Below are 27,884 nucleotides of genomic sequence, written 5' to 3'. Positions count from 1 at the left end.
CATGTGGGGCCCCAGAGCCCAGGCAGGTGACGGCTGGACTGGCCACGCGGAGCTCACGAGGCCCCTGGGAACCGGCAGCAGCTTCTTCGGCTGCAGCTGAGCAACGAGGCCCAAGGGCTGGGCTCAACCCCACCCTGGTGAGGTCAGGGGTCATAGGCCAAGGCAGGGCCTAGAGGGAAACTGACCGCAGATGACACTGCTTCCCAAGCAGGCTCCGTGGAAGACAGAGAACCTGCCCAGAAACACCAGACGAGCTTCTGGGCCTTGGCTGCCTCCCGGGGAGAACGCTATGGGAACTACAACAAAAGCACAGCCTCCTGTCGGGGCAGGGGGAGGCTGGGTGTGCGTGCTGGCCCCAGCAGGACTCAGGCGGCCTCCAGAGAAGGTGCAGCTGGGGTGCTGAGGCTGGGCGCCAGGGACAGGTGACGGGAGCGGGGCCTCGGCCAGGAGCTGGGAGCACCTGACAGCTGCCAGGGCTGCGACCCAGCCCTGGAGGCCTGGGGTTGGGGGGTGCACTCATGGGACACAGATGAGAGGCCCCTGAGGGGTCGAGGTGTCTGCTTACAGATTTCAAGTGTGAGGCTTTGAAAGAGCTAGAGCTTGATTCCAAAACTGATGCAGAACAGGCCTGAGGCCGCACTACCCACCATCTGCCACAGGAGCCACTGGTCTCCTCGGGCCTCTGCTCAGGCTGGCGTTCAGGGTGGGGTGTACAGACAGGACCTTGGAGATGTTCTGCGTGACAGGGTGTAGCCCCCCGCACCCCCCACAACTGCATGTACTGATGGGAGGCCCAGCTGCCCCTGATCTCTGCTTGGAGCCCCCTGCCCGCAGCAGGTGCCAAGGCACCGCTGTCCACCAGCCTGAAGGCCCTGCTTCTACAAGCCTCTTGGTGTTCTTTCTCTTCTCCGGGGGAGGGGAGGGAGCTAGCGCAGGGCTTTAAGGCAATGAGACGTAAGCCCGGAGGTTAGTTTCACGGAAGTCACTGCATCTACAACAATGGAGGAACAGGGAAGCCGAGCACATGTGTCCAGGCCACCGTCCAGAATCTGGTGACAGGAGCTGGCCCCTCGGAAGAACGCTGTGCTGCAGACAGCGTCTGGGGAGAAAACTTTTCCTCCCCATTCTTAAAAAAATAATTAATTGTCTTGGTAATGTCAACTCGACCCAAGACTTAAGTTAAAAAAAAATAATACAAATAAACAAAGGTGAGAAGGGAGGAGGCCCAGTTCGGGAGGAAGCCCGCGGCCTCCTTGGTCCGATGTTCCTGCCTCCACGCTCGAGAGGTATCCGCGGACGTCCGCCTTCAGGGGACTAAATTCGTACCAGGATTCACCGTGGCCCGGCTGCCCCCTGGGGCAGGGACAGCAGGGGCGCCCGGCAGAGCTGCCTGGATGGTGGGACCGAGTTGTTCTCTCAGGGCAGCCTCCTGGTTCTGGTTGCTTACGTCTCCTGGGGAACCACGTGCATGAGCTTCTGGCACAGGACCGTCGTGGAAACTGCCAGGAGGAGAGGGCATTACTCGAGTGCCCTGGCCTGGTGCCTGAGGGTCAGGGCTGCACGGGACGTGGGCTCACCCAGCCCTGTTGTCTGAGTCCCAATGTAAGAGAAGCCAGGAATTCACGTGTGGGCATCAGGCCCCAGGCCTCCTGCTGGGGGGGCATGGCCTGCGCCCCTGGCTATCTGCTGGGACTATTACTGGAGGGTGGCGGGGGTGGTCAAAGATCCTAGCAAGGCAGGATCCTAGCAATGGAGGCAGCAAGTGAGCTGCCTCCACCCCTCACCCCAATTCAGACCCCGGGACCCATAACGGGATGATGGGCCTGGCTGCCCGCACACCCACCACAGGCCTCAAAGGGGCTAAAGCAGGCGGGTGTGTGTGCTATGGCCCGGGTGAACCCACGGATGCTCCACGAGCATCACTAGGGGGGCGTTTCAGGATGGAGGGGCCCTGCGTGTGTGTGACCACTAACATCATTTCACTGACGGACAGTGCCCTGGGCCCCAGGCAGGTGGCCAGCAATTCTGGGACAGCTCCCTGGGGGGTGTTTAAGCCCACCCAGGAGCCTGTCGTTCTAACGGCGGTCTCGGCGCAGGTCCTGAACAGGCCTGTCAGTGAGTCTCGTGACAGCTCTGAGGGATCCCATTTTCTCCTCCCCTGCTTTTCTAGGTCAGCCGGCTGGCTTTAAGCTGGCGGCAGACGGGGGGGTGGGGGTGGATTTTGTTACTTGGCAAGAGCAGCCTGGTTTTCTGGAATCCTTTGTTTTGAGATTAGCTGGTGCCAGGCTCAGCGTCTTATCCTGAAATACGTGGGCCAGGTCACCGCCAGACAGGCCTGGCTTGGCCACTGTGGGCCCCTCAGCCAGGACCTCGCACATCCTGATGCTGACCACCCCCACTCCTGCCAGTGACCCAGGGCGGGGGGCACTGGCCACTGTGCTGCTCCTGGCCACTGGACTGAGGTCAGAGGAGCACAGCCAGGTGGGTGGGACAGACCCCCGGGGGACAGAGGAGGCCCAGCAGGCAGGGAGGGACTCACAGATGCTCTGGAGCAGCCACTTGGGCTTGTCTCTCCACCAGACCCCGAGGAAGTAGACGGGCAGGCCACTGAGGATGATGGTGAAGCCGATGCCGCACTCCACGGGGGTCTTCCAGAAGGAGACGGCGATCAGGAAGAGGCAGGCCAGGATGAAGAACACTGGGAGGGCCAGATGAACCTGCCGGGGGGCCGCAGCTGACGCCGGGGAGCCTGCAGTCTCCTCCGTGTGTCTCCTCCCAGTCACACCTGCCATGACCCGGCCACCCCTGGAGCCCTCCCTCCACCCCCGCTGGAGCTGGCCTTCCCCGGGGCCCATCCGGCCTCTCCCACAGACCCCCAGACAGCCCTGTGCCTGGCTGAGCCTTCTTGATCCAAAAGGGCCACCATGCTGCCTAAGCAGCGTCTCTGCTGTCTGGCAGGGCCTGAGGTTCCCTCGGGCTGACCTCCCTGAGCTGCGCTGGCCTCTTGAGAAGCGGACCCTGCCGCGTTCTCCGTTTACCCAGCTCAGCACTGGGCAGCAGGCAGTAATTACCCAAAGACCAGCGGGAGCCAGCGGGTGAGCAGGAACAAGCAGGCTTCTCAAGGTCAGAGGAGGGTGGACTCCCAGGTTCCCACATCACAAGGAGGGAACCCTGCCCCCCACCACGGTCACCTGATTGGGGGGTGATACCTCTGGGAAGATCGTGGCCACCACTAACAAGCAAGGTGTGCCTGCCTTCTCTGAGGGCCCTTGTGGACAGGCTGGACCACAGGTACACAGCCGCTGGGCAGAGAGCCCCACCCACACACAGCCAGGGCAGAGAGCCCCACCCACACACAGCCAGGGGCCCAGGGATACTCGTCCCCCTCTGCAAACACTGTGCCTTCTGCCAGGAGGCCTGTCTACACACGGACTCCACCCTCTGTCTACACACTGGCAAGAGACCTGGGGAGAGCAAGGGTCCCATAAGGTCAGCCCAGACTGCCTGCACCACAGCTGGCCTCATGGGGACAGCACCCCCCACAAGCAGGGAGCCAGGTGGACCAGGGCACTGAGGTTGCCCTGGCGCCCGGGGAACCTGTCCAAGGCAGGAAGGCCAGGCCTGGCCTCTGCAGGACTGCTAGGTGGGAAAGCAGGCAAGAGGCCTGTGTCAGCTGCAGAGGGGCTCTGCCCTCGATCCGACACCACTGTTGGGGGACAGAGCTAATGTGTTTGCCAGGGCCTTGGCAGGTGTGTGGCCCTCTTTGTGCAAAAATACGGTTGCCCTTGGGGAGCTGTCCCCAGTACCAAGTGGAGGGAAGGGAGAGGCCCTCTCAGGCTAGGTGGACAGAGGGCAGACAGTCTGACAGGGGACAAAGTTGGGGGACATGTCCCACGCTGCAGCCTGTCACAGCACCCCCACCCCTGGTCACGCCAGTGCCCGGCCCTCCCCAGACAGCGTGGCAATCCTCACTCTCCCCACCCCCTCGGCCAGGCAGTTCAGTGCTGTCCCAGGCTATTCGGTCCCCTTGCCCCGCACACCCGCCTGGCGTGGCAGCCTTCTTCTGCCCCTCTTCTTTTGGCAGAAGACAAGCTCTAGGAGAGCAGGGCTTTAGGGGGTCATTTGTGATCTTGAATGAACCCCAGCACCTGGAATACACACGCTTGGCCATTAACAGTCGTCGACTGAACTCAGTCCCTTGTCCAGATCAGAAGGTGTTCACGCACTGATCAAGGTGCCCTTGGGGAAGGCGCCCTGAGCCCTTGTCTGTGGAGGGGACAGCGTGGACGCCCAGCCCTCACCTTGATGGGTCGCTCCAGCTCCGGTTTCTGGTAGCGAAGCCAGAGCATGCCAGCGATGGCCAGGGCCACGCAGAGCCAGTTGAAGAAGCTGAAGAAGTTGATGACAGAGAAGATGTCTTTGGAGAAGGCGTAAAGCAGGGTCATGACGCACTGCAAGCAGAGGGCAGGCAGTGAGCCTCAGGATGTGCCGGGGGGAGGGATGACCGCACGCGTCCCTTCCTGTCTTGGAATAAGTGGTCCGCACCACGCAAGGGTCCTCAGAGCAAAGGGTGACCTTGAATAGCAGGCAGGGTGGCTGAGGTCCTGGGCTTCACGGAGGTGGCAGAGGCCACGTCTACCCTGGTCTACCCTGATCGGGAGGTTTGGCATCAAGTGCCTCTATGCTGATTTCAGATTTTTTTTTTTTTTAACAACTACCATGTATTAATTCTGGAGAAACAAAAAACTATCTTGTGCTCTCTGGCATCCAGGGGCGCATGTGATGAAGGGTACTCACTTGTGCTCACCTGTCTACATCTCGTCTCAGCCTGATCCCCAGCCTGGCCGGCACCAGGTGGAACCAGCACAGGGGTCCCCAGACAGGGCGTGCCCCCCTATCTCAAAGTCCCCAGTGATCCCCAAGGAACACGCCTGTCCTCCACCTGCCAGTGACCCCCTATGTGGAGGGCGGGGACTCACCGTGAACACCAGTGAGGGTACGGGCGTCAGCAGCCGCGGGTGGATCATGGAGAGGATGGAGGGCAGGTGGCCCTCCCGGGCCCCCACGAAGAACAGCCTGCGGACACAGGGGTGGCAGTCAGCCTCAGCCGAGGGACCCAGGCATGTGGGGGTGGAGGGGCCTGTGCTGTGGGCCTCGGTGTCCCTCGAGGACGGCTGCTGAGGGGTCCCATCAGCCCTGGCCCAGCAAAGTCCAGATGAACCCATGACGGTCTGGATGGACAGGGTAGCTGTGTCACCTCTAGGCAGGGATGTGGGTTATTTCCGAGTCACGTGAACATCCTGATAGCTATGTTATTACTCAAAGTAACAAGAAAGAGAACCCTGAGAACTCACGGGAGGGAGCCGTGTGCAGTGGCGACCCACACCCTGTCCTGCTCTGGCCCCGCGGGGCCCGCATGACAGAGCCGCCCTGGCCGGACTCACCTGGAGGATGTGAAGAGGGACCCGTTGACGGAGCCGAAGCAGGACAGGCCCACGAAGACGGGGATGATCCAGGACATGACACCCAAGTGGTAGTTCCCGAAGTCCTGGGTGGACACGGACGGTGAGCCCTGCCCCCGAGACACCCCCCGCCCTGCAGTCCCTTCCTGAGACACCCCCAGCCCCAGAGTCCCCTCCCTCAGCCACACGACCCTCCCCAAGGAGCTTAGTATTTATTCAGATGGTGGACCAGCCTCTGAGGTGGGGCTGGAGGTGTGTAATGGACTCAGTCCCTCAGCTCTAAAAACAACTGGTGTCAGGACCAGCACCACTGAGCCAATCTAAAACTGTCCGGGCGCCTAAGCACCAGCGCCGTTAAAGCCTCCTGTGATCCCCACGTGCAGCCAGTACCCTGCATGCCTGGCGGGCCTGGCAAAGCACTGGCTCAACCCCTCCTGGTAGGAGGGTGGTTTGCAAAGGACACGCCCACTCTGCTCCTGTCTGAGCTCAGAGGGCAGGACTGGCATCTTACCACGGCCACGGCCTCCGACGTGAGCATCTGCTCAGGGGTCAGCGTGGTGAAGTAGGCCAGGTTCGTTAGCACGTACACCAGGGTGACGATCGGGAGCGAGATGATAATGGCCAGGGGCAGGTTTCTGAGAGGACCGGGCGGGCATGTCAACAAAACAAGGCCCAGCACAGGGCCAGCTGACCCCTCAGTGGCTGAGCCCACACCTCACTGCAGGGGGAGCGGCACGTGGCTGGAAGGCGGTGCATGGGGCAGGGCAGCCATGCAAACGTGGGCCAGCAACCCAGCCCGTATCTGTGAAGTGGGCTTCCTACCCTTTCTGTGGGAGTATGCTATTCAAGGTCACACAGCCCCCCGTGAGCCCAACCCCAGGGACCCTCCCTGCACTGCACTGGGCTGGGCCCAAGGATGGGCTCTTGGATACAGCCAGGCTTCTTCCTCCTCTCAGGTGAAAATGATGAAAACACACACCTCTGTTCACACACGTACCTGTAGGGATTGATCATCTCCTCTGTGACAAAATTCAAGTAATTCCTAGAATTTAGAGAGCAGACTTTTACTATATATTCCTCTTATCATTGGAACAAAAGAACGTAGGTTCCATGGGACCCTTCCCGGCTGCCCTGGGTGGGGAGAGGGGACCCCCACAACCCCCAGGCCCCTACTGAGATGGCGATGGTCCTGCCCTGCCCCACACGCCCAGGCAGCAGCAGTCTCCAAACGGTCAGCAGTGTCCCTAGAGGTTTATCTGGGGGCCCCCTTCTTGGGGGCCGAGAAGAGCACCAGGGCTGCTATGGGGGCCCCTTTGTGCTTCCTTGGGATGTGAGGGGTCTCCTGTTCCCAGAATCACCACAGACGACCGAAATATGTGGGTTTCTGGGCACTCTGGGGCCCAGGCGTTCTAGAACCTACCATCCCCCATAGGCAAAGAGGCCACTATACAGCGCCAGCACGATGTTCCCCACGTCCACTTTGGTGCCTTCAAAGGAGGACTTGGGATCCAGATTGGCTACGTCACCTGGCAGAGGCCAAACAGACAGAAAGGAATTCTGGGTTAGACAGCGCGGCACCGGGGTCAAGCCACAAGTTCCGGAATGTTCCTGGAGCAAAACATGGTAACAGACAAAAATGCGACAGATTAAATGCACCTGTGAGCCACCCGGGGCCAAGGGCGTGGGGGCCGAGGGAGCTCGGCTCTGCCCTGAGCGTGAGGAACGCTGCCCCCAGGGCCTTCCTCTGGACCCCCAGATGGGACTGGTGGCTCTGCAGACCCCTAGCTGTGCTGAGCACCCCTGCCTGTCTGTGCCTGGGGAATAGGACAGCCCGTGACGTGGCTCTGGGGCAGAGACCTGCTCTCCCCCTCAGTCCCAGGAGCCCAGAGCTGTAAACCTAGGCTACTCACGCCTGCCCCTGGACACGGCAGACCCAAGGGGCTGTAGCTGGGGAAGGACGGTGGGCTGCTCTTTAACCCAGATGGACATACGGGCTCTTGGACACAAGGGGGCTGGTTTCTCAGCTGACCATTTCTACCCTAAAGGGCCCCAGGTGTCCTGGGTTTGTGGCCGCATGGCTCGGCCTCTGCTCCACCATCAGCTGGCACCTCTGGCTATGACTCCTGTGTCCCAAAAGGACACGTGTCACCGGATTCAGGGCCCCAGGAAACCAGGTTGGCCTCAGCTCCATCCCTCCCTTTTCCTAAATGAGGCCAAATCCAGATTCCATTAGATGGCCCCCCTCAACCTGGTACAATAGATATGAAACATGGGGGTCTCAGAAGGGTCCTTGGTACCATCACGGTGTCTGGCCTGCCTGTTCTGGACTGTTATACAATCGGTGAAATGGCCCCTTCATACCCAGGGCCAGAAAAACTTGCTCCATAATGAGGCACCAGCCTGACAGTGGGTGCTGACACAGCAGGGGGTTAGCCAGTCCCCACGGGGGGTCAGCTCCTGGCTCCCCAGCTCTGGGGGTGGTGGTGGCACTGATATACACCTCAGCGACCATCACCTTCGTGGGAGAGGCTTGCAATAGAAGCAGAGGTGCTAAGGGGAGCAGAGTCAGTGTGCCGGGCACACAGAGCTGGAGGAGCTGAGCGTCAAATTGAGACAGGGACAATCTCTCACCTGCAGGTGAGGGTCTGAGCAGGGGATGGGGAGATGGAGGCTGCCACGCCACCCCTGGGGCACGACAGGAAGGCTCCCGTGAACCCCTCCTTCCACCCAGCTGAAGCCTGCACTTCCTTCCAGGCAGCACCCATTTCCTCTAGTAAGCTCCTCGGGGGAGAGATGGACCCTGAGTGCCTGTTTCTGGGTCCGCATGCCTGCACTGTTTGCCCTTCACCTCCAGCCTAAGCTGGGAGATGGATGGGGGATGGCCGCTTCTGCCCACCAGATGAGGCCATGGTCTCGTGATGAGCATGGGCTCTGAGGCGGCTGGCACCTCACCCAGCCCGCCACCCACATGTGATCCGAGTAGGATGCCTGGGTCCCGAGACTGCCCGGTCACAGGGTGATCAGCAGGGCCGGGGGCAGCGCAGAGAGCTGGACAGTGCACCTCAGCACAGCACCCAGAGCCCGGCCAGTCCCCACGCAATGTTCTGGAATGTACATCCCTTTACATCCGTCCCACCATCAGGGACATGGAGGCTCGGGCCACCTGACAGGGGCCTGGCTCTGGGACCATGAGGCGCCCACCGCTCTCAGAATTCTGCAGCTGCTCCCAAGAGCCCAGGGGAGCCCCTAGTGGCTCCACCATCCCCGGTCTGCACAGATCCCGCACCTCCACATGCCTTGCTGCTGCCACTGGCTTCTAGGGCATCAAAGGTCTCTGCCAACAAGGGCTCCTTCCAAGGAGCGAACCTGCCTTTCTCCTCAACCTGCTCCACTTCCCCACCAGGATACGCCTCCTTGTCTCCTGCGGCTTCACGGGCAGCTTCCTTGCACACCGGCTGCGAGAAAGAGCTCGGTGCATCTGCTAGAACTGGCTCCCACCTCAAGCACAACCCTGAAGCAGTGACACTGCCTGCATGTGTGTGCACGTAAGTGCACACCCAGGAACACACACACATGCACTTGTGGGCTGGAGACACCGCTACGCAGAACAGCTGCTGTTTTTGCTGAGGATGAAATTCGAGGCTTGAAATACAGGCTGGGTTTTCAAGTAAGAACCACGGTTTTTAGCCCTGACGTCTGGAAGCTTGTTTTCATCAAGGGATTACTTAGCTCCGTGGACAACCAGCCTGGTGTCCTGACGTGAAAGCATCATTGCCCCGAGACGGTGGATGGAATTCCTGTCCCCAGAATTTTCTAGATGTACAGGGTGACTTGTAGCCTTGAAACCCCAAGAAAACACAGTGGCTATGCCCGAACTCAGACTGAACAATCTCACTGGGCTGCCCAGGGGCCTCTGAAGGACAGGTGTAGCTGGGCCTGCAGGGAGCTCCTGGGTTGTCTGGGGCCTCATTCCCTATCTACAAAGTGTCCAACTCCCCTGGAGGAAAGTGGACATCCCTGCATCCCAGACCCCACATCCCCAACCCTCCCGTCATTCCTGGCACAGCGTGGGGGTTGGGGGGAGCTCCGCCGGGAATCTGGCAGCTTTGGGCTCCGACCCACTACTGCAAGCCCTTCTGGACTGCCCCCACCCTGTCACATCCCTCTCGCCGAACTGCCCCAAGTGAACGCACACAGGTCCCCTCAGCGGAGCCCCTGGGTCTGTCCAGCTTCTGTCTGCTGGAGGACCTCCCAGACCAGGGCCGCAGCTGCACCAGGCACCCAACCAAATGCTGTCCGATCGCTGCTCTCCTCCCCACGGGCGCCTTGGAGCAGGCGCCGGCTCTGCTGGCTCCACATGGCACTTGGCCGGGGACCCCCAAGATGGGCACAGCTTAGGGGTGGCTGTGAGGGGACAGTGGCCCCACTTGCCCATGCCTTCCACACATCCTGTAGGGAATGGGGCCCTCAACGCAGCTCTGGAGAGCTGAGGGGGGCCACCCGCCTGTCTCCAAAACAGCAAAAAGCCGAGTGAGGCGGCCAGAGCTCTACGGGGTCATGTGTGCAGGCAGCTGCCCGGTGCCAGCGGCCAGCGCAGGGGACACACGTAGGGTAGCCCTTCTGCGAGGGCAGACCCCAGACTCCACACAGTGGTCTCAGCCACCCACCAGCCCTGGCAAGCAGGGGACATGGTGCTGACCGGAGATACACCTGGGGCTGTCATGGGGGTAAGGGCGGGGTGGAGGCCACCTGGTGGGCGAAGGCGTGTACCACTGGACAGGGCACAAGGAGGCTCCCCCGGCAGATGCTGCTGGGTAGGATCCTGCCCTAGAGTGATGGCAGGTGTCTGGGCCATGTGCGAGGGCTCCCACGGACCCCAAGCTGGAGTGCGAGTCTTGTGTAAACAGAGCTCCAGGCACCAGACAGACGCGAGAGAAATGACTGTGCCGATCCCCCACCCCTGCCCATGACCACGGAGCTCCCCACTCCAGCTCTGTCCTCACAGGGCCCCCAGGCCCACGAGAGGCAGACAGGAAAGTCACCAGGGCGGACAAGCGGGGAGGCCCTCTTGTGGGGCCTGGGGTGTGGGAACTCCAGCAGTTCAGTGGGGTCCCCTGGGCCCCTCCTTCTCTGGGGCTTCTCTGCAGACCTCATAGGGCCACAGGAAGGTGAATGCTAGCAGACAGCCACACACCGGCCCTTGGGCAGCTCTGGGCACCAGACAGGCCTGCCTGCCCGCCAGGATCCCTCTGAGAACAAGGCGGATTGGGAGGCGAGTGTTCACAAGGCCCCAGGGAGCCCATTTCAGGAAAAGCAGCCCAAACCCCTGCGTCATGCAGACAGGGCCGTGGGAACCAGCCAAGAGAGCCCGGGGGTGTAGGCGCCCCACCCTCAGAGGGGCCGTGTGCGCACTGGGACGCGCCAGCCCCTCTGGATCAGAGGACAAAGGCTTGCCAAGGTCTCTGTGTCGCCCTGGGACCGGCCTGGCCTGTCACCCTCACCACGGCTGGGCCCGGGCCCGGGCATGGGAACCCGCAGCCAGTCTGGAGATGGCGGCTGGCGGAAAGCCAGAAAAATCCCAGAGCCCCAGCGTGACCAGGACTCGCCCCTCCTGCCATAGCCCCTAGAACCCCTCCCCGGGTGGGAGGCCGACTGTGAGAAAGTCACCCCCTCAACCAGGGCGGGGGATGTCCACTGTGCTGGAATCTTTCACTTGGTCCCTCCATAACTCTTGGAGGTCCACACCGTTATCATGTCCGTGGTGCCAGGTGCTAAACGGTACCCCCAAAAGTTCATGTCCCCCCTGGAACCTCAGAACATGACATGCTCTGATAAAGGGTCTCTGCAAGTGCAATCAAGGCAAGGATCGCAAGGTGAGACACCATGGACTAAGGTGGGCCCTATTCCCCAAGTGTCCTTGTAAGACAGAGACATGGGGGCCACGTGAGGATGGAGGCTGTGTGATGTGGTCACGAACCTGGGAAGCACTAGGCAGGAAGGCCCCTCCTGTGAGCTTCAGAGGGAGCTCGGCATGGACTGGGGACTGCTGGCCCAAGACTCTGAGACTGAAACTGCAGTGTCTGAAGCCCTGTCCGTGTCCTGTGCTGTGGCCACCCCAGGACACTCTGCAGAGTGAGGGCTCAGACGCCCCCGTCTCCACTCTGCAACACGGTTGGGCACAGTTGGGAAGTGAAACAGCCTGGCCATGGACCCCGCCTCTCCATCACTGGTCGAGCAAGCAGGTGCTTGGCCGCAGAGCTGAGCTCTGCTGAGAGTCAGCTGTGCGCTCTGCTCCATCCACAGACCAGGCATCCCTGGCGGGGGTGGAGTGGGGTGGGGAGGTGTTACATCTACAGTGGGCTTGTCAGGGGTCCTCTCTCCCGTTTCCCCAACCTGGGCTGGGCACTTGGGGTATGTTCTTTGGCTCTGCCTACGGGGGTGGGGGGCGAGGATGGGACAGTTCCCACGGCCAGCCTGTCTACTGTGCCATCCATCTTTTAAACTCCTAGAGGAGCTGCCCTGGCATGAAGATTCAAAGGACCCTCTCCCCACTGCACGGGCAGGCAAATCCGCGAGCACCAACTGTGCCCACTGCACAGGCTGGGAGACCCCCGAGCACCAAGAGCACCCAGCACAGGGCTTTGCCCTGCTGCCACCAGCCTGCTGCTCACCACCCAGGGCGGGGCTGAGTGGGGGCGGCAGGGAGACAGAGCCAGCTGCCAGGCCTTTGATTTCTTCTGGGCGGGCCACACAAGCAAAGCATGTGAGCTGCACAGGCCGACAGAAAGGTCTCAGTTAAAAACCATCAAAGAGCACCCGAGGGGGTGAGCCGCCTGCATCAATCCTGCCACCGCGGCTGAGGCGCCCCATCTGCGCGTGACCCGCTACTTCGGGCATCTGATCTGGCCGGCCAAGCGCCGGCCCCGTCTCCTGGGGCATGGGTGGCTGGGGGGGAACGGAAGCCCAGCCTCAGGGCCCCCGTCAGCGTCCTGTAGTACTAGTGTGGTCCCGACCCCTCTAAGACGGCCTCTGTCACAGGCACCCTGAGTCCTGCACTGGGGTGGCCGGGCCCAGGAACATCCGAAATGTCTCCCCCCAACTTCGAAGAGAGCAGCTCTGCTCACAGACTGCCCGAGGCGCCTGCCCACGACCCAGAGACAGGCCTGGGGCTGCTGCGGCCGCTTATCAGATGAGGATGTGAGGCTCCAGGAGGCACAGTCTCCTGGAGAGACTGGTCCGAGCCCCAGATCCTCCTGGGATGAGGGTCTCCTCCAGGCCCCACAGCTCCCGGCCCACCGACCTCGAACACCAGCAGAGCTGCTCAGGGCCTTCCCCACCACCTGCCGACACCACCCTGGGGCAGGATACAGGGTGGGCAGACCCGAGGGAGCTTATGTCCCTGCACGCGGTGACCGTCCACAGTGGCCTCCACACCCAGGACTCCTGCTGAGCTCAGTGCCGGGTGAGGTCGTGGGGCTGCTGTGGGGGGTGTGGGGCGGGGCTGCCTGGTCCCCTCCCATGACCTCCAGCAGGGGCACCCTTTATCTGCAGGGTGACCCCAGCCACAGCATCCATGCACCCACGAGGTCCCACGTGTGTCCTCTGGGCAGGGCTGGGCTCCAGAGACTCGCCTTCTCTGTACCTTTCCCACCCTCCAATCCAGGAACATTCGGCTGAGGGCCTTGCAGGTGCTATAGGTAATCGGCCAACAGACAAAAGCAAAAACACAAAAAGCTGCCCACGCTTCTCTTCTCGCTCAGCCCTGGTCCTCAGGGCTCCACTCCTGACCCTGCCGTTGGGCCTGCTGCTCTGTGGCCTCCCCCAACTGAGCCGTGCCCGCTGGGATCTGAGATAATCTCAGTCTCCCCCTTCCTGAAAAGGCTAGGAGTGGTCTTGAGGGCCCATACGCCCAACGCCCCCACCCCCAGCAAGCCCCTCCCACACCTGCAATCTCAGTCCAGGACTGCAGAGTGGTCCCTGGTCACACCAACCCCCACCTCCGGCCCTCAGAAAAGCTATCCTCGTCAGGGCTGACCCTCCCCAATCCGAGTTTTCTATTCGTGGGTCTGGTCCTGGGGAAGAAGGATGAGAAGGAGGGCAACACTGCCTGTGAGTCTCACGGCATCAAAGATGAGGCTGCAGAGGCCTGGAACCGGACCTGCTGGCCCCACACCCCAGCCCCTTCTACAGCCCCGGGACCCTTAGGCTCCAGGCAGGCCGGACGGGCCAGGCACTGGGTGAAGGACAGCAGAGACAATGCACGGGCCAGTCTGTGAGACACAGGTCATGCCTCCAGGTGCAGGGCGGCCCGCGGCCATCCAGGCACCGTGCTGCTGAGCCCCGCCTGAAGGGTCCTGGCTCTCCTGCCGACGTTCAGCACAGGACCCTGGGGCAGCCACCGGAGCGGAGATCGGGTGGCGGGCATGGGGAAAGGGCAGTTTCCACAAAGTCCTCTAGAAGGGAGGGGACCTTCTGGAGGAAAAGCCGTAGACAGGAATTCTGCAGACGCTGCACTGCCTCCCAGGTTCAGAAAGGAATGGCTTCAGGGGGAGGATGTTTTCGACAGCAACAGAATTATAAACACGTTATGTATTCAAGCTGAACAAAAGCTCTTTGCTATCCCTGCTGAAATCTGTTTTCACAGAAGTCCAGTCCCCCTGCATTCCTGGTCAGTCTATATCCTATCACACCAGCCAAGCGAATCTCGCTCAGCAAGTCCTCCTTGGGAGACATGACACAGTTCCCAGCGGGACAGGCTGGTGGCACAGGAGGGGTTTCTTCTCCCACCTGTCGGTTCCCACCGTAAGCTCCAGACGGCAGGGAGTCCCCTCCGCCTTGACCACACCCCCTTGACACCTGGAGCCTGGCCTGGCCAGCGTGCTCTAGACACAGTCTTGTCTTCAGGAAAATGCTGGGGCGTGAGATCCCAGGAAGCCAGGGGACACAGGCTGGTCTCCCACCTCCTGCCCCCGACTCTATCAGCACCTAGATGCAGAGTGAGGCTCCAAGGTCTCTCCTTACACACGGGGCTGGGGTGGGGACCTCAGCCCCGCGGGACCACTGACCTGTGGCAGCTGAGCAGATGGCCACCCTGGCCTACCGTCCAGCTGTGCCTCTGTTCACCGAGACACCCCCTTCAGAAACGGCGTTGACTCCACCTGCCCTGCCCGCCCCGGATAAGCTCTGTGGGCCACCCATCATGCCACGTGCGTGGCCATCGTGGGAGGGGTGGGGATGGTGGGCGGGCATCCACATGGCACCGGGGGCCCTGGGTGGGGCACGGGGGCTGGGGGCACGTTCCCAAGTAGAAGATCCACCAGCACTGGCAACAACACCTCTTGGCCACACTCCTGACATGGCAGGTCCATCACCGAGGTCTCCCCTCAACCTCCCATCACCACCACGCCTGCCCTGTGTGGACAGGGGACCATGGTCTGCGTGGTGGACCCACTTCTCCCACTGCTCCAGGACTGACAACTTGCCGGTGACCACATTCACTTGGCCTACCTCAGCATCAGCGCTTCTCCTGGGACCACCCGACCCACTGACTCCAGTGAATCCCTTTAGCCAAGGCGGTGGATCTGGGGCCAGGTGTCCAGAGACAGCCCCCCGACCCTAGGCGCACTCACCCTTCCCGATCTGGATGAAGCCGAGCAGGATAATCAAGGCCAGCGCCAGCAGCTTGGCAGCGGCGAAGGCATCCTGGACGCGGGTGGCGGCCTTCACGCTGTAACAGTTCACGGCCGTGAGTAGCACTGTGGAGACAGGGCAGCGAGTGAGTGCTGTGGAAACGCGGGCAGAGGGGCAGGCACTCCCCAGCCCCTTCCCTGGGTCTGACCATCTGGACTCTAGAAGGGAGGGGACCCAAGGCCACAGGCTGAGCACAGGTGCCCCCAGATTGCCATAAGGGAATGTTTCCTGATGGACAGATTTCAACCTCAATCAAAACACCTCAACCTGCGTCCCTCCAGGGGGCACTCTTGAGAAGCACAAGCTTCCATGGTGTAGGGGTGTGTGTGTGTGTATGCGCGCGTGCGCATGCAGTCACCTTTCTGTGTGTGTGTGCGCGCGCGCGCAGTCACCTTTCTGCTCCTACCTGACACTTGAGCACAATTTATCTGACACCCTAACCTCTCAAGGGGGGAACCCTCTCTTCAGAGGGTCCTCGTAGGATCCCCCGGGGACACAACGGATGAGGTCTAAGCCTGACAAGCCGGGGAGGGAGGGTGCAGGGGGGGCTGAAGGAGACATACAGCCGGGGGTCCCATTGGTTAGATCAGAGAACCAGCGCCAACTCTGCTGTTGGTGTCAAGGCAGGTACTGAAGACCCCACCCCAAGGCAGTCCCTGCGGCGGGGTGGGGACGTGGGGCGGGGGCACAGGGCAGGCAAGCTGGACTCCACAAACTCAACAACACAGGCAGGCCCCACCTGGGACCTGGGGAGACCCCAGACCTGAGCGGGGGCAGGGGCTAAGTGCTCAGGGGCCTGGTGAGCTGGCATGAAGGCAGCCAACTCTAACTCAAAAGCAAACAGAATGAGATGAAAAGGAAGAAAGGAACCAGCCCCACCCATGGCCTCCTCCACCGCATCCCTTGTGGATGAGATGAAAACAAAGGAATGAACCAGCCCCCAACACCCATGCCTTCCTCCACCGCGTCCCCTGTGGAAACACGCCCGGCGTGACGGCTCTCGAAGTGGCTCTGCCTCATGCCGCTGCTGACACCAGCTGCCCAGGGGGGTGGCCAGGGCGCAGGTGGGGCCTTTTATGCTGGGCGGGCTGGTAGTCAAACATTAACCGGATGGCCTGGACCCATGGGAAGGACATCCGTCCACCATGCCCCACACACAGCGCTTCTCCAGACAGAACCAACCTGGGCTGGCAGGTGCCACATGGCTCCCTCCCGAGCTAAATTAATTACATGTACTTTTACAAAGTGAGAGAAAGGCCCCCAAAGAAATAAATCCACGCTAATTAACCAAATGAGACACGACAGTCCAGGTGGGCGAAAAACAGGAAATGGCCCCAGGAGCTCTGGTTAGGACCAGCCCCTACCCACAGCTTCTCTCTCAGAAATTAACTGATACCGAAATACCACCCTCCCTGTCCTTTTCTCTTTGCTGCGCTAAGCCTGGCTGATGCAATGGCTGATCAGGACCGTCTGTCACGCCCCCGAAAGTAGAGGTTAAAATCTGCCTTAAAACCAGTTGCCTTTGGCCCCTGCTCCTAAACTGAAACCTTCAGACGTTTCCCACACCAGGTACGACAGTGGAGGGCTGTGACAAATGGACCCGGAGTGGCCCTCACTCATGGGGACCCTGGCCGGGCCCCCAGGGCTCCCAGTTGGTGGACAGCCAGCTCAGGGCAGTGGGGCCCATGTGAGGCCTTGAGAATGTGGGGGCAGAGTCCCTGTCAGGGCACCAAAGCTGTCTTCAGCGGCAGGAGCTGAGCCTTGACTGGGAGAGGCTCAGATGAAGGGGCCGACGTGTGCAAAGGGCAAACAGCACCAGTGACCCTCAGCGTGTGGCTCGGGGGTGGACACACACTCAGTCCAGGCCCTCCAGGTCAGCCCCAAGACAGCTGTCCTGGATTATGCACATCAGCACTGCCACTCCCAGCACAGAAGAGGAGCCAGAGGCTTAGAAAGGACCCCTGTCCTCTGTGACAGGGGCAGGCTTGGGACTCTGGGGCCCCTGATACACACACCCCCACTGTGGGTGGGGAGAGGTGGCGCGGCAGGGAATTCCTTCTCCTGAGCATCCAGGATGGTGCAACACACCACGTGGCTGGGACCCAGGGTGAGGGGCCCTGGGAGGCCAAGCCGAGGTGCCCGCCCACCAGTGGCCCGAGGAGCCTGGGCACAGCAGAGGGCGAGGAAGCGTTGGGGGAGGAGGGACCTTTCGGGGCAGTCCTACATTTCCTCAGGTGGAAAGTGACAACCCTGAGGCCTTGGTTTCCGTATGCAGCAAGAAGCTGGCAGATTGCATCACTCCCAGGGCGGAAGCCGGAAGCCGGGGCGGGGCGAGGGGGGCGGGCAAGGCGCGGGGCGGGGCGGGGAAGAGGCGTGGCCAGAGCCACGAGGAGCGGGAGACGGCGCTCCTGCCCTGCCGCCCTCGCTGCTGTCATCTCTGCACACCTCAGCGGGTCTGGGGTCTCCGCCCCAAGGTGAGCGGGGGCTCCCCTCCCCACCCCACAGATGAGGTCTCTGAGGATCCAGGAAGGGGTGTGGCTGGCCAAGCCCAGCCCCAGGACCCCAGGGCCCCGTGGACCCTGAGCTTAGCTCTGTCTCAGACAGTGGAGGCTCTGCGGTTGGGAGGGAAATGGGCTGGATCCCAGGACAAAAGGGAGTCTGTAATATTCCTTTCTTTTACAGAAAGAAGAATAAAAACATAGAAGGAGACGTTAATGTTCATTGACTTTGGCCGATAAGTAAATGCTTTACTACTCCCCATAACGTCTTCTATACGGGGCTCCATCCCAGCCTTAGACAGCAGGGCTGGGAGGCCGTCTGGGAAGCTGGGTCGGCCTCTGGCTGCCCTAGCTTTAAGTCCATCACCTCAGCAAGGTGCCTCAGCTTCCACACCGCAGGATGGAGGGGCACCCGCAGGCAGGCACTGGCTGGAAGCCGGCCCCCTTGGGGTTCCCAGGGCTGACACCCTCCAGATAAACACCAGGCAACAGCTGGGGCTGGAAGATAGAGACTGGTGGGCTTGGGAGAGGAGCGGCTGTGGGCTGTGGGCAGATGGCAGGGCAGGCGGGGCCTGGTGGCTGGTCCCACAGGCCTTCAGGGCCAGGTCTGTCCTGGCCTTGTCTGGCTGTGACATGCCACCTTGCTGCCCTGCAGGGGCGCCCCAGTTCTACCTTGCAAGGGGGTCAGGGCCTCAGGTTTCCGCTAGTGGGCCAGCCACCTCCTGCAAAGTCACCATCCCCCCACAACGAACTCACAGACTTGCACTTGCACCCATCCTCATGTCTGGGAGGGCAGGACATGCTGCCCAGTGAGGGAGGGACACCCCCGGCCAGCCTGGGGGGCTGCTTGCAACCCATGGCCCCCTGGACCACTGGTCACGCTTACAGCCTGACCAGGAGCGCCAACTCCAGCTGCAACCTTGCCGACCAGGTAGCTTGAGTTCAGAGTCCTGTCTGCAGACTGCCAGCCACCCCCACCCGAGATGCCGACTTGCAGGTAGAAGGCACTCTGAGCGGGGTGAGCATACAAACGGGAGGCGTGCACCAGGGCACTTATCTATCTGAGCAGCACCTAAAGGCTCTGCCCAGCCTTGCCCAGCCTGACCTCTCACCCCGGCCTGACCGGTTATCTCACTCTCCAGGCCTAGGGTCCACCTCCGATAACTCTTCACACACAGGCTGTCAGCTGTCAGCCACTGGGGGCAAGCCTCCCAGCCCCCAGTATATGCTGGACTTGAAACACAGTGGGGGCTGTTTTCACTTAAAAACACCAAAACAAAACACACCAAAACCCATTTCCCTCTCTGACCGAGGGTAAAACCCTCATGAGCCTTATCAGGGCTGCCCTTGGATTCTGTGCATGCCAATAACAAAATAACAACCTTGACAGCTGGGGCGAAGTATGAGCATCCACTGTCTACACCCCACTCAGTGCCCTCAAGGTCCCTCACCCTAACCGCCTCTGCTGGAGTCCAAACACACCAGAGCAAGGTCGTGGGCAGGCAACAGAACCATCCAGAACCGCAGCATCTGGGGACTGGATGCCCCCACTCATCAGAAAATTCAGCCACCGTCCCCATGTCTGTGAAGGGGCTGCAGCCATGGGCCCTCCCTTGTCCCCAGGTCTGCAGGGACCATCCGCCCCCACCCCCCAGAATGAAAGGATGAAGGGCCCATGGGCCAGAGCCTGGAACCTCACTATCAAGAAGCTGCCAGTGAGTCTCTGAAAGAGGTGCCTTTTTTTTGGATCCTTGATAAAAAAGGACCAACACTTGAGGAAAAGACAGTCTGAGGCCACACACAGGTGGGAGGGGCTGAGATGCCAGGGAGATGAGCACCATTTTATCAGAGCTTTGCTGGCAGGCCCCCAGCAGCGCCCCAAGACGGCGCTCGGTGGGCCCTGAGATGGGAGGGGAAGTGGCTGGCAGGCCACATGGGTTGCAGGAAGCCAGGCCAGCTGGTCTCCTGGGGCAGCAGCTGGTACCGGACCAGAGGGCAGCAGGTGCTGACCACTGTGACCACAGCCGGATGAGCCCCGGGCCCAGGCAGCCAGCCTGCCTGTCGTCGGAGCCTCTACCCGTCAAACAGGGTCACTCATTGGGCATCTGGATCCAGAGCCCTGGCTGCAGGTGGGCCAAGGCGGCTGGGAGAGTGGCTGGCAGTGGGGCTGACTGCTGAAAAAGCAGCAAGTCGCTCTGGGGTGTGTGTCCTGCCTTGACCCTAATGTCCAAATCCACTCGGCATGCAGGGAACCAGGGCTCAGAGGGTACTCGGTGAACCAGCCCCTCCTCTCTGGTCCTGTACTCCCTAACGTCCTCTGGGCTTGGGGCGAGCCCCCCCACCCCCAGGCCCAGCCTCCATGGTGGCCTGCGCCCTGCACCCCGCATTTCTTCTCTTCCTGCCCTAACTCCCCCCACCCAATAACAGACTGGTCTCCCATTCAGTGTACCACCTCCCAGAGCATTTGACTGGGCAGGCCCGAGAACCCACCGTTTCTGACAGTTGAGGGGTGCTGTCCAGAGGACCCACATGGAGAACCAGCAGCTGACTTCACGACGTGTAATTCCCCTTTACTGGCTCCAAGAGAGTGAATGCCCAGGACCCACCCGCACCCCAAACATCTGAGGAGGCCAGCCTCACCTCCAGAGGCACTGGAGTGCAGAGCCTACACAGGGCGACAGCTCGGCTCCAGGACCACCAACGACCCCACCACTGGCCACTCAAGATCGGAGCTTCCAGAGTCTGGAGCACTGAATGAAAATGAGGGAATTCCAGGGGCAGGGGCTGCTCGGATGGGACCCAGGATTCCATCTAATTCCCATGTCCAATCTCTGCAGAGACAGGCCGTGGACACAGAAGCAGACAAACACAAAACCTCAGTCCAGTTGGGACACAGCCCTTGTCGATCACTGATTTCTTATGAAAACAATTACTAATAGGCCGAGTCACATTTTCAAATGCGACCAGCCCTGGAACATGTGTTTCGTGTTTTCCATTTTTAACCTGGGCTGGGTGACACCCGGCCAGAGCTCCCCAACCCTTGCTCAGAGGCAGAAGTCTCAGCCAGTGTCTGAAACCGGGACTGACACTTCATTTCAAACACACTAGAAAGAGGCAGGTTCAGTCCAGTCTGAGATCTGCTGACACACAAGCCCTGAAGTTAGCAGGAAACTCCACATATAGCCACATCTCATTTTATTGGGTTCTTCCAAAGCAGAGCCCTGCAGAATAAACAGAGGTTCCTGAAGCCTCCCCCCAAACCCCAAGAACACCCAGGAGCCACAGGAAGGAGCCCCTTCTAAGTTGGTCCCGATTTCTCACATGCTGTGTGATCTTGGGCTGGTGACTTAAGCGGGTCTGAGCCTCTGTATTTCCTCATCAGCTAACTGGGGATACTGCTGCAGGCCCTGACTGTTGAGCCTGCAAGTTACTAAACTGAGTGGTCACGGCCAAGTGAAGATGTGCTAAGGAGCCGAGGCTGTGCGTGTGGGTGTCTCCAGTTAGTATCCATCTCCGGCTCACACCTCTATGGTCTGGAAAGCCCCACTTCACTGCAAACCCGCTGCACCTGAGGGGGACGGGACCCCGCAGCCCCCACTCCGAAACCTGGTTTGCTAGTTAGGGGAGGGGGGTGAGGACATCCAGGCCTCCCGAGTCCCACTCCTGTACGGCGGCCCCTTGCCTGGGGTCTTCAGCCCCGGTGCCTGTGACAGGCTCCCACACTGTGCTACTGCAGACCTAGTCAGCCTGGGGGGCCTGGGCGTCACACCTCCCAACCAGGTGGTCCCAAGTGCAGTCAGGGTGGGGACCAATCAGCTGGGCCAAGTCCTTAGGGCCCCACCACACACACACTGCTGACATCCCTGGAGGGGAGGGGACCAGCCCAAGCTGGTTCTGACCCGACTCTGAAGCAGGCTGTCACGCTGGTGGGGGCCCTGGGGCAGAGGTCCTGAGCAGGATGTGGGGAAGCACGATGAAGTAGCCTGCCCTCCACTATGAACACCCCCATTCATGCGCGTCTGCCACCCAGTGAGGCTGCCCCTGTCCCCAACCTGTTCCCCTGCCTCAGCCTCAACACCCAGCACGAGTCCTCACGTAGACCAAACAGGGCTGACTTCAGGGCCCGAGGACCCTGCACCAAAGTGCAGGCAGATGGCCCCTAGCCCACACGACCCGAGGACACTCCCCTGGTCCCCCATGATGGGCCAGCCACCAAACCTCAAGGGACCCCCGACTCATGCCCACAACCCAGGGAATGAATGCATGATTGTCAAGACTCTGGTGAGCTTCTCTCCCTACCCAGACCCCCTGAGCGGACAGCCCCTCCCTGTGCCCAGTGGGGCCGGAGCTCCTGGTCCCCTTGCCAGGCACACCGGCTCTGTCATTTCCTGCCTGGCCAGTCCTTTCCAAACTGGACGCCTGCTGCGATGGGTCAGAACTCACACACCCTCCACATGTACAACCTGCCTGCACTGCTCTGCTCCAGGTTCTGAAACCCAGGACCAGAGAGGCGCAGCACCCAGCCCTGGGTCACACAGCCAGGGCCCTCAGGAGCCTTTCGGCTGACAGGATGTCCTTGACAAGGACCAGTTGAAGAAGACCCAGCCTTGTAGCCTGTGTCTCTGCTGAGGGCTGAATCCCGTACCGGCCTTGGGCAGAGGCCTCGGTCGGTACTGGCTAACTTGGGGTGACTCTCCTCTGGGTTGTCAGCCAGCAGCCAAGGTCAGGGTGACTCAGAGGGCAGATTGGGTTGCCTACAGCATGCTGGAGGCTTCTGAACAGGCAAATCCCCCGGGGGTGGGGTGGATGGGGTCCAGCGAACTGCCCCTGCCTGGAGGCTGGTCTGGATGGACCGGGGTGGGGGTAGGACACCCCTCCCTCCGGCATAGGAGGGTGTCAAAGCCACCCACCAGCCCACCCTCCCAAGCAAGAATTCAGGACTCCTCCAGGACCAAGGAAAGAGTTGGGTGGGGGCCTGCTGCCAGGATGCAGACAGGACCCCAACCACGAGCCAAGAACCACTGTTGGATGGAGCAGTGGTCCCACTGTGGGGAAGGGAAGGGGCAAAACTGGGGGGTGGGGGGTCAGATGTGCTCTGGAAGCTCCCCTGGTCAATGATCCAGACCCAGCAAGGTCATACCAACTGGGGGTGTGGAATCACATACACCTGGTCCCTGGCACCTCTCACGGAAGGAGAGGACAGGAACTGGAGGCCAGCGTGGGCACAGGACAGGGACCGTGGCCACGGGGCAGCTGGAGCCCATAGGGCAGCTGTTGGCCACCCTGCTCTGGAAGGTCATTTGCAAAGGGAAGGTCATGAGAGGAGTATGGCGTTTTCCTAGACAGCGCCCTGTAAGGGGTCTGACTCCCCACAGTGGGGGAAGGTACGGCGTGAGGGGTGGAATATGAGGGGAGTGCTTCCCAGGGACCTCAGATCCACTAGTGTTTGCCCCTGATGACCAGGCACTTGGACATGGTGACGGCCACTGTCCCAGACCCCGGCACCCTCCACCCTCACCACAGACACAGCCGCGTCCCCACACTGGGTGACAGAGGCGGCTGGGGACGAGGACACCCTGTCTCCCTGGCTGTAAAGTGGGGGGGATGGCAGATCTCAAGGCTGGGCGTTTCTGCCAAGATAGGGGTAGCGGTCTCGGGGGTCTGGGAACCTGCGATTGAGGGTTTGGGGTGGACATCTCTGGGCAGGGTCTGCATATTCTGAGGGATCATCAAGGGGCCCATGGCCCAGGGGAAAGGGGTCAGAAATGCCGTCTCCTGCCTCCCTTGGGTCACGCGCTCTGTCGAGCACCCGCTATGCCCCGTGACTGGGCCAGAGCGCTTTCATGTCTGTCTGGCAAAGTCGGATTTCAGGGCTAATTACCCGGCTGTCGTCTGCACTCAGCTCACAGCCTGCAATCCCAGGGTCGCCAGCTCCTTGGAAACACCCAGAAGCCTCTGCTTTGCGAGGCGAGGGGCTTAGGCCGGGCAGCTGGCAGACATCCAGACAGCTTGCAGTGAGCGCGGATGGTGTGCCGGCCTTGCTGGGACAGGCCTGGTTTGAGGCCCAGGGACACAGTGGTGGACACATCAGGAGGGTCTCTCATCGCCAGGAAGGAGGGACCACAATGGGAATCCTGGCGGAGGGGTGTGCTGCCACACAGCCCCTCTTCGGGTCACGACCTCAACTGACCATCCTGCCCTGGAGCCAGCTAGCAACGGCTGCCCCAGTGCTGGGAGGGGCCGCCGGTGGGGTGGGCTGAAACGCTGCCACCTCCCACGCTAAAAGAGGGTGCAGGGAATGGCTTCTAGTTCAAGACATGGAGGGCGAGAATAATCACGGCCATGGTGTGACCCTTTGTGTGGGGTGCCACGTGCATTAGACACGTCATGGCAGAGTTCCCCCAAACACCAGGAACCAGAGTCACAGATGCAGAAACAGGCTGGGAGGTTGCGTGAATTTCTCTCAAACAGAACCCAAGTCTGTCCACATGTAGAATGCAGGCTCTTCACCTGACACAAGGAGAAGATATCCCAGGTCATGGGTCCCAGGGGCCAACAGCTGAGGACCCCACGCCCACTCCACACGGGCTGCCCAGGGAGCGTGATGTGGGGGGGCCAGCTCACTAGGGGGGCCTTGGCACCCCATCCGACCCCTGGGAGAAGGAGGGAAGCTGTGCTCTCCAGGCCCACTAAGGGCCACCAAGCTGGAAGCGGACATAGAGTCCAGCTCTCGGCCACCAGCAGACCTGCCAGGTTCCACCAGATGGGTGATAACTAGGGGGTTGTGGGAGAGGGTGAGGGGGAGGTTGGGTGACTTGAGGTCACCTTCTGTGTCCACAACTCAGAGAGCTTCTGAGTCTGGCCCGGAGAGATCCTGTCACTCACCTGAGTGACCTCTGCCGCCCTGATAAAACCCAGGGTCACCTGAATCTCAGGTGCCATCGGTAAGTGCTGGACGACCCCTGCAAACTTAGATGCACAGCGGACTCCCGGGCTGTCAGCAAAGAGTCACGGAACTTGTGTCATTCACCTTCACGACTCATTAGAAAGACAGAAACCCCAAGGTCGCACCATGAAAGGGCTGTCATTTCCATGTCAGACCTACAGGAAAAGGGACCTTCCCCCATTTATTTTGTCCGAAGGATCATTCTAAGCACCAGAGCCAGTGTGAGCCACCATACATAGAGGCCAGCTGTCCTGGGGCATGCCTGGGGCAGCAAAGACAACCGGCAAAACTGTGTCTCCACAACATGCTGTTCAAAGGCTGGGCCCCTGGGCCATTCAAGAGGCATCGCTCAGGATGGGGCTGCTGGGCTGGGGCGCGTGGGCTTGCTGCCACAAGGGGAGTGCTCGGGGAGTGAGTGCTGGAGGGCCCTTTCTCCTCTTGAGGAGGAGAAGTTCTGGAACCTGGCCTGTGTGCAATAATCAAACAACAATTAGAAACTGTCGCTTTTCACTGCCATCTCAGATGTGCCCAAGAGCAGACCCTTTCTTGGGTGGTTGTAACCTTCCTGCCAGCCTCAGACAAGCCCTCACCCCCCCTAGACGTGGCAGGCTCTAGACTAGCGCTCCCTCCTTCAGACAGCATGTCCCTGTGTTACTGAAAATCTCCTTTTCACCAGAAAATACAGCACACACAAAACACGCTCGCAAGGGTGGTTCAGAGGAAAAGAGCAGAGAGTGGCCGATGGACACGCTCGCAGGAGAAGGGGTGGGACTTATGTGACCCTCCTGGGCGCCCACGGGAGTCCTGGGCCTGCCACGGCCGCTCCAGAATCCATCCTGCAGCTTCATCTGCTTAAACCCAAAAGGTTGAGAAAGTGAGGGATCCACTTTCCAAGATCACAGAGAGGCCCTTTAAGGCAGTGTTATGTCATCACATCCTGGGCCCAAACATCAAACAAGACCTAGCAATGATGAAAACCGGGCAATGAAAATTCTACTGACAGAATCAACAAAAGCGCTTTTCCTCACTCGGCCCAAAGTATCATCTGAGAAGCCCACTGGAAGCCGCAGGTTCCCCCGCCCTCAGGCAGATCAACTATCTCTGTGACTGTTCCTAGATTTGGGCCGAGGGTTTTTATAAGCTGAGAGGTTCACTGCTGAAATTCCCCTCAAAGGCAAGACGTCCTCCTCCCCCGGCACGGCCCCTCTGTGGCCTCAGGTCTCCCAGGGACACCACTTCCCAGAGTATGCCTCTGAAAGCCCTCCACCCCACACACAGTGAGCTGGTGCCCAGGCTCCAGAATTCCAACAGCGCCAGCGTGTACTGCTGGTCAAAAGCCGCTCCAAGCGATGGCACGGCTCCCTGAGTCTCGGGGCTTGGACAGAAACCAGCCCTGCTGGCCCCACACCTCTGTGCACCTCAAGGTTTAGGCAGTGCCTCAAATCAGGTGGCCGGACACTTCCACCCTGCTCGTCTCCCGAGATGTTTGCAGCCATAGACAAAGATACAATAATCGTGTGGTTTTCAGTACAAAAGTTTTTTCCTGAAATACCACCAGAAAACAGCCCACCAACATACCAGGACCTGCTCCACCAACATCCTGGGACCTCCTCCACCAACATCTGGGCTGTGCCCAGTGGCTGTATTTCAGCACAGCTTGGGATCCCAAAGCCAGCACCCACCCTGCACACACTTAAGATGCAGTTAAGCACCCCTCTTTTAAAACTGGCTAGAGGATGCAACCTTCCATTGTCTAAAAGAGCAACTCACTCACTGCCCACGCACAATTTTACTATTATTGGTTTTGTATGAGTCAGCCCTTCCTGACTGAGCATGTTTGAATGACGTTTGATTTTTTTTTTTTTTAAAACTACGATCTGTCTCAACAAACGGTAAGGCTTGGGGAAGTCAAAGGACACAAGAAACAGGCTTCTCAGGTACTCCACGTGGGTGCCTCTCAGGAGGTAAGTAAGGGTGAGCTTAAGCAAGGCTCCGGATGGACGGAGTGGGAAGGCGCTACTGGCCAGAGGCTCAGGGCGGGGACCCTGCTGTGTGACTCACTGCGGAGTTCTCAAGGGGGTGTGGAAAAGAATGAATGAAACGCACGTGGGTATTGGGGCCGTTGCCCTCAATCTAGAACTGCGTGGTCGGACCGGGGCGGGGGGCGAGGGGTGCGGGGTGTAGGGACGGTCCAGGAGTGCGGGGAGGGCCGAGGATGCGGCGACCACGGCTCGGCACACCCCCCCCACTCCAACCCTCCCCGCGCCCGCCGGTGTCCCGGGGCCCGGTCAGTACTCACGCACGCAGAGGCAGGCCACGAGCTTGGCGGCCTCCTCTGGGACAGGGCAGGTGGGGAAGACCGGCTTGAGCAGGTAGGTGGCGAAGACGAGCGCCACGATGTACTGTGAGGAGGGCCGGATGATGAGCAGCTCGATCCACAGCTTGAGGAAGGCGGGCAGCGAGCCGTACACCTCCAGCATGTAGGCGTAGTCGCCGCCCGACTTGGTGATGGTGGTCCCCAGCTCGGCGTAGCAGAGCGCGCCCACGATGGAGAACACGCCACACACGGCCCAAACCACCAGCGCCAGCCCGGGCGAGCCCGCCTCTTTGAGCACTCCAGTGGGCGTCACGAAGATGCCCGAGCCGATGATGGTGCCCACGATGATGGCCACGCCGTTCAGCAGCGTGATGTTGCGCTGCAGGGTCACCTCGCCCTCCGCGCCGTCCGCGCCCCGCGCCGCCAGCATCCGCTCCCGTGCCTGCCGTTCTTCCTCCTCGTTCGCCGGGAGGGTGGCCGCCGCCGCGCGCCGCTTGGGGCCTGAGCCCGCCATGCTGCCGCGCAGGGTCGGGCCGGGCAGGGCCGGGAAAGTCCGGACACCCGGCACGCGCCGCCCACCGGAGAGGACCGGCTCTCCCAGCGCGGTCGCTGCGGCAGCCAGGAAACCTCCGCCATTTATACCCGGACGGTGGCCCCACCCCATCGGGCCAGGCCCCGCCCCCGGCCCGCTGGCCGTCGTTGACGCGCCTCGCCCCGGGGGTGTGGTCCCCGCAGCAGTTGAGAAGAACGGGAGGCCCCAACTCGGCGCACGCGAAGTACGCGGTGACCTGCATGGCTGGTGGTCCTGGCCCCACGTGGTCCCGGGAAACCGGGCTCCGCCGCGCGCGCGAGCGGAGCACTGGGCTCCTTGCCCTCCACACTAGCCCCGTGGTCATCGCCGCCCCCCTCCCGCGTGCACTGGGGACCCCCGCTGCTCGAGCGGCAGCGGGTGGGTTACAGCAGGGCCGACG

General features: G+C 60.9%; 1 protein-coding gene across 1 annotated transcript; it reads right to left on the bottom strand.

The window, feature by feature from the left end:
• Window positions 1-27,538, bottom strand: SLC7A5 (solute carrier family 7 member 5). The gene is made up of 10 exons (XM_040253722.1): window positions 26,896-27,538; window positions 15,092-15,217; window positions 6,883-6,988; window positions 6,460-6,504; window positions 5,974-6,097; window positions 5,445-5,548; window positions 4,980-5,076; window positions 4,302-4,451; window positions 2,540-2,717; window positions 1-1,499 (listed from the first exon to the last, which is right to left on the bottom strand). Exons 1-10 carry the CDS (start codon window positions 27,425-27,427, stop codon window positions 1,444-1,446), a joined length of 1,518 nt encoding a protein of 505 aa, XP_040109656.1. The 5' UTR covers window positions 27,428-27,538; the 3' UTR covers window positions 1-1,443.
• Window positions 27,539-27,884: the final 346 nt, after the last annotated feature.

The sequence above is a fragment of the Oryx dammah genome, unplaced genomic scaffold, assembly GCF_014754425.2.
Source record: "Oryx dammah isolate SB20612 unplaced genomic scaffold, SCBI_Odam_1.1 HiC_scaffold_13, whole genome shotgun sequence".
NCBI lineage: Eukaryota > Metazoa > Chordata > Mammalia > Artiodactyla > Bovidae > Oryx > Oryx dammah.
This window is presented reverse-complemented; position numbering and strand designations above follow the sequence as displayed.